Raw genomic sequence first — 14,413 nt, 5'->3', positions numbered from 1 at the left:
ACCCGTCAGTTGCTGTTGGTGATGATGCCGCCTTTTGGATTTAATCCTGACCAAATCTTTGCTCCAAATCTCATTTCCTGGCTGTATTCTTACGACACTAGGGTACTTACAGGAGCTAAGGGTGAGGCAGAAAATAGGTGCTCTTATTGCACAGGTCCAACAGGTTGCCGGCAGTCGCTCTCTCCCGTGACAGGGATCGCTTAGGTGCAACCGAGAGCTGGCGGCCACTGCGTTGCAGGGCGCGGCCTCCGCCCATGCGGCCGTAGCTCATCCCAGGCGCGCGGGGGCGCTGTGAGTCCCTGCACGTCGTGGCGGCACTCTTTCTCAGCCTCCTTGTGTTGCACTGAGGCTTTCGGGACGGCGGCGGGAAGATGGCGGCCCTCAGGGATCGGCTTGGAGACGTAGAGGCCGAGGGGAGCACGAGTCACCAGGGGAGCTCGGGGGTGGAGGTGGTGCTTCACTCTGACCCCGCCACTCCTGCTCCGCTGTGCCCTCACGGTGGGTCCACGTCTGGGCTCAGCCTGGCTGGCGGGCGCCTCGGGGTGTGAGTTAGCCTTAAGGCGCCATGGTCTTTTAGGGCTCTCGGATTATCAGCCTCTCTCCCCGACCGTGTGTGATGCCTAGAAAACGCCCCTTCCTCGAGAAGTTGTGTTTTGCAACTTAAGAAGCCGCTATAAAAAGTCCCCACTGTCGTGGTTTTGGCTCCACGGCTGTTACCTTTTTTTTTTTAAGGGAAGAGGCAGAGGCCAGGGAAAAGGGATACATGTTATCGAGTAATTCTCATTGCTAAGCACTTGGGGGATTTTGTCTGTTGATTTGCTACCTTTTCAATAAAAAAAAGTTAGGGAGAACCGTAGAGTGAATTCTTGCTTAGAAACCAGACCTAGTTTTTCTCTTAACTTGGGGAGAGGGGGTGTGTCCAACTCCAAAAGCTATTTTCACGGAACCGATAACTAAGCGACAGAGGTGGCAAAGTGCTCAGTTCTCTGGACTCCCCCGCTTGTTTTAGTCTTACAATCAGGTCATACACCATGTAAACAGCAACTATACTGACAATAGCATTTTCTGGAGAGACCAGTTTTTAAAAATTATTTAAGTTGTCAGTTCCTGAATGTGACTTTGAAAAAATTATTAAGTAGTGGATTTAATTATGGAAAGTCGTGCATAAAATTAAAACAAGTTTCATTTAAGGGCGATGAAACCTAGGAACTTGATGTAGATGACTGTTGTTTGACATGGTTTTTCCTATTCTGGAACTAGGACCCACTCTTCTGTTTGTAAAAGTGAGCCAAGGAAAAGAAGAAACACGGAGGTTTTATGCCTGCTCTGCCTGTAGAGATAGAAAAGATTGCAGTTTTTTTCAGTGGGAAGATGAAAAGGTATATTAACTTTGCGGATATGTGTATTTTTTATTTTCGACGTATGTGACTTTTTGAGAATGTATGATATAAATCTCTTAAGAGATGAAGATACCGTGCTTTTTGGTTTGAGAGACTGGACTTCGTACATCCTCTGAACTTACTTTGATTACTAATATCTTAAACTACTGTCTCAAATGTAGTTCCCATTAAGACTTTCTGAGGTGTTAGTACTGGGTTTGCAAATATAGATTTCTCCCTAAAGAGTCTAGATTGTGATCATTCCAGGAAGTGTTTTAGAGAAACACCTGTTTTGAACATTTGCATTAAACATCCTTTATACAGCTTTTGAATGACTGATGAAGGCACTTAGAGAACCAGCTATGAGCCGAGTATCTTCTTGAACTCAGCTCCAATTAAAATTTCTGAAAGTTTTGACTGGAAAACTTTGAGCTTTGTTAGGTTTATTAGAAAACAGTTTTGTATACCGCTCTTTTGCAGACCTGTTAAAATCATCACATGTGAGTTATTCTCTCAGTGTTTTAATGTGTTGAATACTGCTTCAAACTGCTCTAGAATTTTTCCAGTTTAATGTGTTTTGGCCGCCCCCTCCCCCCCGCCCCGCTGCCTCCCCAAAATGAATGTTTAGTTACAATTTTGAGTTGCTTGAATTTCTGGCTTCTTGATGTCAGAATGTGATACCATTTTTTTTCTAGAATGGTAGCAAGTTCGATGGTGTATTAAATGGATTTTTGTATCCTCTTTCAGTTATCGGGAGCTAGACTTGCTGCCCGAGAAGCTCATAACCGAACATGTCAGCCTCCTCTATCTCGAACAAAGTGTGTGGAGAGGTACTGATGTGGTATCATTTTTATTTATTATCCTGGTGTTGTTTTTCTCCCCTGTGCCTTTAAGCTTAATTTATTGTTTTTATTATGGTAAATATATATAGAACAAAAAATTTGCCAGTTTAGTAACATTACATCCACACAATTATGCAACCATCACCACTATTTCCAAAACTTTTCATCACCTCAAACAGAAACTCTCACCATTAAGTAATAACTCCCCATTTCACCCCTCCCCCCAATCCTGGTAATCTCTAATCTACTTTTTGTCTCTATGAATTTGACTATTCTAGGTACCTCAGATTAGTGGAATCATCCATATTGTTCCTTTTATGTATGGCTTATTTCACTTAGCATAATGTTTTCAGTCCTGGCTTATCTGTGTTGTAGCATGTGTTGGAATTTCATCCTTTTTATGGCTGAATAACATTCCATTGTGTGTATGTACCACATTTTGTTTATCTGTTCATCCATCAGCGTTTCCACCTTTTGGCAATTATGAATAGTACTACAGTACACATAGGTATATAAATATCTGTTTGAGCCCCTGTTTTTAGTTCTTTTGTATATGTACCTAGGAGTGAAATTACTGGCAATACTATGTTTAGTTTTTGGAGGATCCGCCAAACTGTTTTCCACAGTGGCTGCACCGTTTTACGTTCCCACCAGCAATGTATGAGGATTCCAATTTCCCCACATCCTTGTCAACACTTCTTATTTTGTTTTTTGTTTTTTGTTTTTTAATAGCCATCCTAGCAATTGTGATGTGGTATGTCATTTTGGTTTTGATTTTTTTATTTCCCTAATTACTAATCATGTTGATCATCTTTTCATGTGCTTTTTGGCTAAATGTATAGCTTATTTGGAGAAATGTCTATTCAAGGTCTTTGTCCATTTTCAATGTGGTTTTTGGTTTGTTGAATCGCAGGAGTTCTTTATATGTTCTGGCTATTCCACCTTTGTCAGATGATTTGCAATTTTTTTCCTCCATTCTGTAGATGGTCTTTTCACTTTCTTGGTGATATCCTTTGATACACAAGAGTTTTTAACTTTGATAAAGTTTAGTTTATCAAATTTTTCTTTTGTTGCTTGTGCTTTTGGTTTTATAGCTAAGATTCCATTGCCAAATCCAATGTCATGAAGATTTACTGTAATGTTTCTCTTTTGAACTACTGAAAGCACCAAAAAATTTTTTTGAAAGTTATAAACATCTATTTTTTAAAATCTTCATTGTTAAAATGTTTTATTGGGTGAACTGGAATTGAGTCATAGATGTTATTCTTTGGCAAACCTGTGAAAAGAATTCATCCCTCTCCTAGGTCATAGGCATTGTACTCTGTGTGCTGGGAGAAGCTCCTTAAGAATCTCCTGGTCTGGGTTGCTGATGACAAATAGGTCTTCTCTTATGGCTGCTCCTTCTGGCTGCCCGGGCTGCTGTGTTGAGAAGAATTCTGAGGTCTTATCCAGGCTAAAAGGATTGCTGGGATCTATTACAAATGTCTTCCTGAGTTTCTTAGAATTTAAAATCCTTTGATAGAGGCATTTCTTAAGATAAATTGATTGCCTCTTTACCAAAGTACTTAATCTGTGATATCTACTCAGTTTATGAGAATTCATTCAACAACAAAAAAATTAAAACAGGAAGTAATGTAAATCGAGCACTGCTGTGAGGTAGGCACTAAGCTAGGTGTTTTACATGAGATATTGTTTAACTTTGTGGACTAGTCCTGGTCCGTGGCCTATTAGGACCTGGGTTGCACAGCAGGAGGAGGCGAGGGGCTGGCAAGCTAGCCAAAGCTTCATCTGCATTTGCATCCTCTCCCCAGCGTTAGCATCACCGCCTCAGCTCCACCTCAGGTCATCTGGCATTAGAGTCTCATAGCAGCACTGGTCCCTGGTGCCAAAAAGTTTGGGGACCGCTGATAGATATATCATAATGAGATAAAATAGAATATCGAAGATACAGAAAGTAGAAAGTAGAAAAACATTGCCCATGGTTTCTCCCTTTGCACCCATCACCTTGGCCATTCTATAGTAGTTCCTCTAGGCCTTTTTTTCCTATGCCAAAGTTTGTTTTACAAGGTTGTAGTCATAATATGTACATAGTTTTGTACTCTGCTTTATCACTTTCTTTTATCTGATAAGCATGTTTTTCATATTATTACATATGGATATTGGTGATTTAAATTCTATAAGAAAATCTAGGTGATCTTGTTTCTTTGCATGATAAAATTTTATTCTGGAGCTAAAACACTGTTCTTGTTTTTATATTGATAAAGTATGTTTTTTGATAATAAAGTCTTTGAAATTCATATTTTATGCTAATTACAATATAAAAACACTGGCTAAAATATGAAGTATTAAAGAATTTCAAAAGGTTGTTAGCTTGGGTTACTTATAGAGGCTATTTACTTCACAGAATCGGAATTATTTAAAAAAGAAAAAGACAATACATATTCAGTAAGATTCAGGGGTCATAATTTCATCTGTTATCTAGTACTGATTCTTGAGAGCATGTCTTAAAATAATTTTCAACATCTTAAATCATCTGTAACCCCTAATGTTGGATTTTGTTGCCCAAGCCACCATCGATCCATCCATCCATCCATCCGTCCATCCATCCATCCATCCATCCATCCAATCACTTATTCTTTCTTTGTTGAGGGATGAAAAATAACTTAAAATGCTAATAGTGGAGTTGAGATATATTCAAAGGTTATACAGTGCAAAGAAGAATGTCGACACTCGTAGAAAAGACCGAGTGCTCTGGAAAGACAAGCACTCGTAGAAAAGACCGAGTGCTCTGGAAAGACAAGCGTTACAGCTAACTTGTGCCTTTGCTGTTCAATACATTGTAAGGACATGGTATTTAAAGAGGTTTTAGAGGATAAGTGGAAGTATTAGTTTTTTGAAATATAATATCATTGATTTCACAGCTTTACTTTGTAATTGATGCTCTTATGATTTCTCACATGCTTTCTATGGAGTAAAAAGTTTGAAATCAGTCATTCCTTTAAAAATTAAAAATTTTGGCTTTTTAAAATCAAAGGCTTATGAAATTATGTATTTTCTGTTAGTGTCTTCAATTTAAAATTAGCAGTTCATTCTTTTATGTAAATAGATCTAAGGATGATGTGATTGTGTTTTCTAATTTAACATCTCATTTATAAGCTATTAAACAATTACTATATTTGAAAGTGTTAAAAGTATTTAAACATTATACCTATTCCATGATGCAGACTTCATCTGCTCTTGTGGAATAACGATAGCTTTTCACTGACTAATTTATTTTTTGAAATTGTCAGGAATAATAATGCTAGCACGATAAATTGACCTTTGTTACTTGAGTTTTATTATGGAATGGACAGTGCTGCACAGACTTCTAGGTTCTGCAGAATAGGATTTGATATTCATTTTTCTAATCTCACTCTTTGAATCATGCTTTATATTTCACATGTGTTTAGTTGACAGATTTACATTTTGTGCCTGAGATTTGACTTCCCTTATAGTTTTAGGCTGCCTGTCACGCTCTGAAATGTGTTATTCTATTATGTACTACATTGGCACCTTTATGGTGACCTATGAAGTCTTGAGGAAGATGTTTTAATGATAAAATCAGTATTAATTTACGTGCATCCAGATAGTTTTGTTTGGTTGATAATTCATTTGGTTATGTTTTTTTCAGAGCTCATTTAAACTCAGATTTTCAAGGTCTGCTATTAGGGAAATGCTGTAAACATAATTTGTCTACTCCAGGAAAGGCAAATGGAACATCAAATGGAGATCAATAAAAATGACATTTCAAAATGCTAGCCTGCAATTTATGAATCATGCTGAGCCATGCGCCAGAATGAGTTTCTTTTCCCCCTGGGGTATGTGTAGTAAGTACAAATAAGGAGGGAGCACTGAGTAATTCTTAGTTCTTCATACTCTTATGTTCTTCCTACCAAACTTTAAAAACCTTGTGTCCAAATATTAAATTTAAAGAGATATAGTGGAATGATTTTGGTGTGATTTGGAATAGAGAGAAATATACCCACGATCTCAGTTTATCTTTTGTCAAGAGAAGTTTGATAAGCAATAAAGCTTTCTAAAGGATAATTTTGACAAGACACAGAGATATATAAGTGGAGGTTTATTTAACAGTGTTCTTACACTTAGTGCCTATAGTGCCTTTAGATATAGTGCCTATATAGTGAGAGAATTGTCACACTAGCCCCTCATTGCCTTGAACTTTGTTTCATCTCTTCCTGGTGATTTTGCAGCTTCTGCCTTTAGCTGGCATCACAGAACCTGACACAACTTCATCTGCTTGGAGATCTTCCTTCTCTTTCCAATAAAGCCCATGATTATTGTTATCATTCAACAATGACTATTTACTTCTCTAATATCAAATGTATGTTCTGTCGCTCTCTTTTGGGGCCTGATGACTGCATGTACAGTAACTTTGCGTTTCGGGCCTGCATCGTAGGGTGGTGGCAGTGGCACTCCGCCTGCAGTTCCAGCCGTGCACAGTACAGCATCAAAGAGATGACAGCGTGAAGAGCTGGGACCAAGCTCACACATAGGTGGATAGTCCCAGCTGCATCGTGACCTCTGTCCGACTGATGGCAATTATAAATCATATCTCAATATCATAGAAGCTAAAATGTGAAAAAATATGCTTCTTAAACTGGTGAAATAGGGTGGTTGGGTTTTGTTTTGTGATCTGATCCAATAGGCTTTTCCATAATGCACAGAGTTAGTGCATTTTCATAGTGGTATAACAGATATGCTTGGTCTTAGTTTTGCTGTATTATTATATGCTTTCTGTTTTTATTGCTTCTTTTTGCTCTTTCACTATATGGTCTGTGTTTTCTTTGCTGTTCTTATTTTAATTTATATTTCTTCTATATTTTTGTTTTAATAGTTACCTTCATAACTTTCTATACCATATTTCATCCTTTTATTTTTTAGTCTTCATCCATTTAAAAATGACAAATGATAAACCTAGTATATTTCTTTTTCCTATCTCTTTTTCTATAATCACTGTCTGATTTTAGTTTATTATTTTTTAGAGTTAACTTTTACACCTTTGAGAATTACTTATAGCTCTTTTACTTGATTTTTCAGTTTTAAATGATATCTTTTGCCCTATGGCTTTAAAATATAAGAAAATCAGTATGTTTACACAATCTGACACTTCTCATTCTCTTCCCTAACCACCTTTATTTGAGTTTATATTACTTACATTTTGTATTGTAATTATAGTACTCATACGTATGTCCGTTTTTATTCTGTGGTCAAATGGGTTCTGTGCTTACTGACAGCCCCTTGTCTGTAGTCCTTTCATTCATCTTCTATTGGGCTGAAATTCTTCTTAGTGGTTTTTATTTTTTAAATAAGTCTTTTATTAGTAAAAAAATTTAAATAAAAATTTATATATGGATTTTGTTAACTAATGTCACCATAAAAAAAGTAAAAATAAAAAAAACAAAATAAAGCTTTTGTGTTTCAAAGGAAAAAAAAGTTTATATGTGGCTATTATATGATTCCATTTATATGAGATGTCCAGAATGGGCAAATCCATTATATATAATGGAGGTGTGAGTATATTAAGTAGTTTTTAGAGGCTGGGGGTGGGGGTAATTGGAGAGTGACTACTCATGGGTACAAGGTTCTGAGGTTTCTTTTTGAGGTGATGAAAATGTTCTGGAATTATATTGTGATGGTTGCACCATTTCGTGAATATTCTAAAAACCACCGAATTATATACTTTAGAAGGATGATTGTATGATATATGAATTAAATTTCAGTAAAGACATCGGTATGTAGCAGTAGAATCAGATAGTTCTGTGAGGTTTTACAAAGATGGGCGCTCCTGTCTCCACCCATGCATTTTCCCATTCCCAGAAGCAACCACAGTCAGCTCTTCTGGCTCATTCTTTTAGAATTTACCTTCCTATCGTTGAAATACAAAACATGCATGTCTTCCTACTTCGTGATTTATCAGTTTTTGGAATTGTCTGTTTATCTCACATGGAAGATGAGGATTTATCTTTCCCTCCTCTCTGCCCTCTCCCTTCCACACACCTTCTCCACCTCCTGCTATAATCCTTGCCCTTTTCATACCCCATTTTTATATGTTTAGATCATGATTTTGATTAGATTCAGAATTTAGTATTTGCATTATTATAACCGTATAAATGCTGCTCATAGCTGAATGTTAAATAAATCATAATAACTTCTTTCCTACACAGCTTTTTGTTTTCCTTGGCGTTAATAACAGTCTTGGACTTTTGTTGTAGTTGCTATTAGCTATTTATGTGCTTATCACTGATTCAGCTGCAGACTCTGCGAGTTGTCTGAATCCTTTCAGAACATTCAGATATAGCATAATCTAGTCATTTCATTTTCCTAGAGAAATCCGTCCTGGGGCTTTTAGAAATGCTCCGGTCTGGAGGTTGCCCTTTCTACCCAGCTGTCCAGTCGGGTATTTATCACTAAGGACCCAGTTCATATCACTATCTAACCTGAGTTCTTCCAAGTCCAAAATGAGGCAGTCATTCATGATAGAGATTCTCAGAAAACTAGGACTGGATGAGAACTTCCACAACCTGGTAAAGGGCATCTAAGAAAAACCTGTAGCTAATACCGTACTGATAAAAGGCTTAGTGTGTGCCTCCTAAGACTGGGACACAGCAAAGATGTCTGCTTTTACTGATTCTATTCAACAGTGGCTGGAGATTCTGAACAATTTTATGAGTCCAGATTCAGGAATAGGATTGGACTGAAAAATATAAAAATTACTGGAGAGAGAAACCACATTTATATGACTTTTATTATAATATATTGTTATAATTGTCTATTATTAGCTATTGTTGTTAATCTCTTTTTGTGCCTAATTTGGAAACTAAACTTTACCATAGGGATGTATGTATAGGAAGAAAACATGATAGATCTAGGATTCGATACTATTTGTGGTTTCAGGCATCCCCTGGGGGTCTTGGAATGTATCCCCCCGGGGAGGTACGTAAGCTGGGCAGTTGTACCCATCACTCATTTGTTCCTTTCTCTTATTTTTTATTGTTTGGGTTGCCAGTTGTCCAGTACCTTAAAACTCTGGTTTCATATGTTTTAAGTCTACGGCCATGAGTCTGCAGCCATGCTACCCTGAACAAGCCCGATCCCGTCTGACCTCGAAAGCTAAGCAGGGTTGGGCCCAGTTAGTACTTGGAGAGGAGACCACCTAGGAAGACCAGGTGCTATAGGTGTAAAAAATAAAATTAAATTAAAACATAAGAGATTATAAACTGACAAGGTCTTTGCAATCTGTGAGGTCAACCAAGGGTTGCCTCGCCTAAAAAGATAAAAAATAAATAAAAAATGTTTTGAGGGCTAGGATGGTAAATCTGGTCTCTGTTACTGTATCATTGCTGGATGTGGAAGCCTTCGACACACAACATTTAATAATGAAAGGTAGCAGTAGCAAACTTGGTATGTCTGTTGCTGAAGAGTGTACTGGTTCTTTCTGCTTGCATTTCACATCTGAGGGGTCCTTTTCTCCACTGACATTCTTTCTTTGAATTACTATGAAAGTTTCTCCTAATACCGCTCTCCTCCTTCTTTCCAGTCATAGATAAAGCTGTCAAAAGAACAGTTATCACAGGAATAGAAACAAATTACTGGCACGATAAGCTTATTTCTTGCTTTAGCCATTCAGAATATCTATTTGTCACTGCCTTCAGTGCTTTGAAGTGAAACTGTGCTTAGAAATAAAGTTTTAAAACCCACTTTGATTCCATGTTAAGTTCACAGTTTTTACAGTGCAGTTTCAGGGTTTTGTTCATTTGAAACCAAATGACTCTTCTCAAACTCTAAGAATCTGTTAGCATACAATTTGACATGCTTAGATATAGACATTCCCGACCTTCTTTGAGCCTCGATAATCTTATTTATTTTTCTTTCGTTTTCTTACTCTGATTTCTTAGCTGGTATAGCATATACAAAATCAACAGTTTTTAAAACACACTAACCATGATTATTTTCTCTCTTTAATCATCTCTAATAACATGACAAAAAAAAGGAGGGGAGGGCGGACAAAACCCAAAGTGGTGACTTTGAAATCAGTCGTAAGGATGACTTGAAAGAGATCCAATAGAATATCTGAATTTTTTTTTTTTTTTTTTTAAGGCTTTGAATACCATCTTGCTGTTTTGGGGATAAACTTCTCAGAACTGCCTCCATCAGTATTGCTAAGAATAGAGGAACTTTTAGAAACATTTTTTTCTTTTGGGAGGTAATTTTTCTTGCTAGGTATGTCATAAAAACTTGAAGAATGATAGTATTTTTTCATTTTAAAATGACTCATACTGAGCCATACTGTTTAACACTTCAGAGTTAGAGCACGTGGATTTGTCAATACATTTAAACATGATAGTAGTCTCCATTACTACTAAGCTGTTTGAGTAATATATTATATTCACATTTTAAATGGATATTGATCTTCATTCAGTGACTGAATTGGAGCATCTCAATTCTTATGAAATTGCTGATTCTCTTCCACTTTGTAGGCATGCAGCCAGATATAAATTCTAGACAACAGTCCACAGATTTTTCTTACCTTTGCTTCTTTATGCAGTACTCTCTAGGAAATAATACTTTTTGCATACTAAAAATAGCAAAAATAAATTGTCTTTAAAAAAACAAACTTAAAATATATTCTTTTATGTTTTATTGTGTCTCGAAGGTACTTGAAGTTCATTGAGTTGCCGTTGTCTCAGAGGAAGTTTTGTCAAGGATGTCAGCAATTGCTTTTGCCAGATGATTGGGAGAAACATCTTGAGCATCAGGTAGTGGGTGATATTTCTGTCACCCAGTTAAAAAGGCCCAGTCAGCTCCTCTATCCATTGGAAAACAAGAAGACAAATGCCCAGTATTTGTTTGCTGATAGAAGTTGTCATTTCTTGATAGACTTACTTTCTACTCTTGAGTTCAGAAGAGTACTATGTGTTGGAACACCAAGGTATGGATTTTTAAAAATCTTCTCCAAGCACCACTATTTAAATTGTAAGAAAAAATTCTCAAGTTCCAGGATTTAGCATAAAGCTTTGCACATACAAGGCAGTATAAAGCACGGTCCCTCTTAAAGAATTTGCTGTCTGTATTCCATTTGAGAGAGACCTTTATTGATTTCTGATATGTTAGGAGATTCTTTCTGATTTGATTCTTAAATTGCTTATAATTTAAAATTTTTCTGTTTCAGATAAGTTTTGCCTTTTTAAAAATATGTGCAAGACGGAAACTCTGATTATATCTGCAAAATTCTCTTCAGTGTTTCATTGAAATATTAGAAATATCAAGAGAATATTGATTGTGGTTTTTTTATTTGCTTATTATCTATGGCATTTGTAATTTCTTATGAAATTTGCTTTCATGAGTTGCTTTAGGTTGCATGAGTTGATCAGGTTGAAAGCATCTGGTGACAAGAAGTCCAACATTAAAAGCCTTTTATTGGATATTGATTTTCGGTAGGTTTATAAAGTATAATACTTATTCTCCTTCATTGTCTCCTGTTTCTTTTTAATGTTTTCTTCTTTCTAATTGTTTATTACACTGTTATAATCCTAATTAACATTTAGAAATAGTAATTGGTTATAAAGAACTTTTTTAGTCACATGTAATCTTCCACATTTCAAAGAGAGGCAGTAGATTTCTCTTTGCTAGTATGCTTCCTCAGCTTTCTCTATGAATGTGTCTAGTTGTCTCTGATTTATAATTTAGAGATAAATTCCTGTTGAGTGAAATTTCTTCCCATATACTTATTTTCAAAGATAATTCTGAACTTTCATCATGTTTTAACTGTGATAAGACATTTAATACTTTTACCAGATGATGTACATGTTGTCTTTCACTGGCATGAAGGGAGAAGGGAGTGACAGCTAGAGAACAGATAGGTCCCAAAGCAGAGGGTTAGCAAACAGCTGAGCTTTTTGCGGGAGAGCTTCAGAATTAAACGGCATTTGACATGTTGGGATAAAGAGAGATGAGACAGAAAGGGAACCACATGTTGAATCTCTCCTCTGGTGGTAATTTAGAAGATACAAACCTTTTATTTATAACTCTAGATGGCAAATATGTCCATCCACAGTCGCTGATTCTGTAAATTCCAATTGCTCTTCCTAGTTTCTGTAACCAAATTCTGGGGGTTCACAGTGAGTCTGTAAGACACCATGTTCTTAGTATCTTTTACTTGTTCTTGAATGTATTGAAGGAATCAGGCTTTGTGTTTCTTTTTATTTAATCTGCTAGAGTCTCTTTGGCCAATATTCCAGTATTTGTTGGAGAGAGTCTATGAAATTGCATATGTTTTTTCTCACTAAAAATAAGGCAGACAGACTTTTAAAGTGTTAAAGTCACAATAATAAGTATAGTGTTTATAATTTATTTTTTAGATTTCCAGGTCACCTTCAGGTTGTCTAAAATAAGCAGCTATGTTTCTCAGAAATAACCCATACTTTCTGAACCATGCACCCCTTATTAAGAGAGCTAGCACGTTTACTAACAGCGGCTTGATGTAAGTGATGCTCTGCCAAATGGGTCCATAAATGACAATGCTGAATTCTTCTTAAAGATAAACTCAGGTTTTTTTCTAAACTGAGATATTATTCACTTAAAAGTTACTATTTCAGAATGTGTATTTCAGCAGTTTTTGGTATATTCACTGTGTTTTTTAACCATTACCACTATTTACTTCCAGAATACTGAAAAGAAACTCCTTACTCACTTCCCCTGACAACCACTGATCTGCTTTTTGTCTGCATGGATTTGTTTATTCTGGATATTTTATATAAACAGAATCATACAATGTGTGGTCTTTGTGTCTGACTTCTTTCACTTAGAATAATGTTTTCAAGGCTCATCCACAGTACTTCATTCCTTTTATGGCTATATAATATTCCATCGTATAGGTGTATTAATTGCTTTTTTAAACTATATAATAGTCCATCGTATAGGTATATTAATTTCTTTTTTTAACTATCATGGTTTTTCCCCCTGAAGTATTATTATTGTTAAATTATTATAAATATATTATTTTAAAGGTAGAAGTTTAATTTTGGGGTTCTTATTATAACAGTGTTAATAATAACTGGTATTTATTGTGTGCTTGTCTTGTGTTAAGCCCTGTTATGACTCATTTGGTCCTCACAATAGCCCTATAAGATAGATGCTTTTATCATTCTCATTTTCCAGATTAAAAAACTGAGTTATGAAGAGGTTAAATAACTTGACCAAAGTCACAATTAGTTGTGCCAAGTCAGGATTGAAACCCAGTCTGGCTCCAAAAATTAAGTTATTTTCTGGAAATAACTTTGCTTTTGAAAGTATGTATATGCCTTTCTTACGTAGCCCATTTCCCTCATCATTCTTCTGTTTTCTCTTTCTGTATCTAATTCCCTGCCATGTTCCACAGTGGTTTTCAAATGAGTTAATAACTGGTTTCCAGATTATTCATATATTTAGGGTAAGACATTCATACTACTCAGGAATATTTCTTTCATTAGAGTCCTGAAAATTCATTTCTATCAAAGAAGATGTGTTGGCTCATATTACTGGAGTCTAGGATACAGCAGGCCAGTCAAGATCCTGGGCCTCAGACAATGTCATTAGGGCTCCCCTCTCTCTCTGCCTCTCGTCTGTCTTCCTCTGTGTGCTGGCCTTGTTTTACACACAGCTTCCTTCAAACTGCCAGGGACTTTGGCCAGCAGCAGCTTTAGCTCACACAGTCTCAACTGCCCTGTGGAAAGAGGCCGTCTTTCCTGAGAGCTCCAGCAGCAAAACTCCAGGAAGTACCCTGTTTAGCTTGGCTGGAGTCTTGTGCCCATTCCAGAACCAACACTGTGGCCTCGCGTGTAGGGTGTCCTGGCCAGCCCCTGACCAACCACACAAAGTGGGTTCTCCATAGGAAATAGGTGTTCGACTGAAGGAGAGGGAGACAGGTGCTGGAGAAACAAACCAACCAACCAACAAAAAATCCTATGTCTACAACTGAATTCTTTAAAGCAACATGTATCAGTTGTCAGGAGCTCTAAAATTCCTACCTTTGGTACTTTACTACAGTGAAAATAGTACAGTGGTTCTTTAAAGTTACATTATAAATTATATAATGATCATGATTTCATTAAAGACAAGCTTTTTCAAGCTAGCCGTGGTGGACTGGTTTATACT

General features: G+C 36.6%; 1 protein-coding gene and 1 pseudogene across 4 annotated transcripts in view; both read left to right on the top strand.

The window, feature by feature from the left end:
• The first annotated feature begins 336 nt into the window (after positions 1–336).
• The window catches only part of ZCCHC4 (zinc finger CCHC-type containing 4), a 38,539-nt gene continuing 24,462 nt past the window's right edge, over positions 337–14,413 (top strand). For 2 of the 4 annotated variants that reach the window (XM_039838062.1, XM_039838059.1), the window contains exons 1-5: positions 338–498; positions 1,261–1,379; positions 2,127–2,209; positions 10,935–11,210; positions 11,626–11,715. In XM_039838062.1, the coding sequence (XP_039693996.1) occupies positions 372–498; positions 1,261–1,379; positions 2,127–2,209; positions 10,935–11,210; positions 11,626–11,715 (695 nt within the window). In that variant the 5' untranslated portion in view covers positions 338–371. Of the gene's footprint in view, positions 499–1,260; positions 1,380–2,126; positions 2,210–10,934; positions 11,211–11,625; positions 11,716–14,413 lie in introns of all 4 variants that reach the window. The other 2 variants (XM_039838061.1, XM_039838060.1) reach the window with 2 other exon arrangements.
• On the top strand, positions 9,341–9,459 carry LOC120582976 (uncharacterized; annotated as a pseudogene).

Source organism: Pteropus medius, unplaced genomic scaffold (genome assembly GCF_902729225.1).
Source record: "Pteropus medius unplaced genomic scaffold, Ma_sr-lr_union100, whole genome shotgun sequence".
In the NCBI taxonomy this organism is placed as follows: domain Eukaryota; kingdom Metazoa; phylum Chordata; class Mammalia; order Chiroptera; family Pteropodidae; genus Pteropus; species Pteropus medius.
Note: the sequence above shows the minus strand (reverse complement) of the source record. Positions and strands in the feature narration are given on the sequence as shown.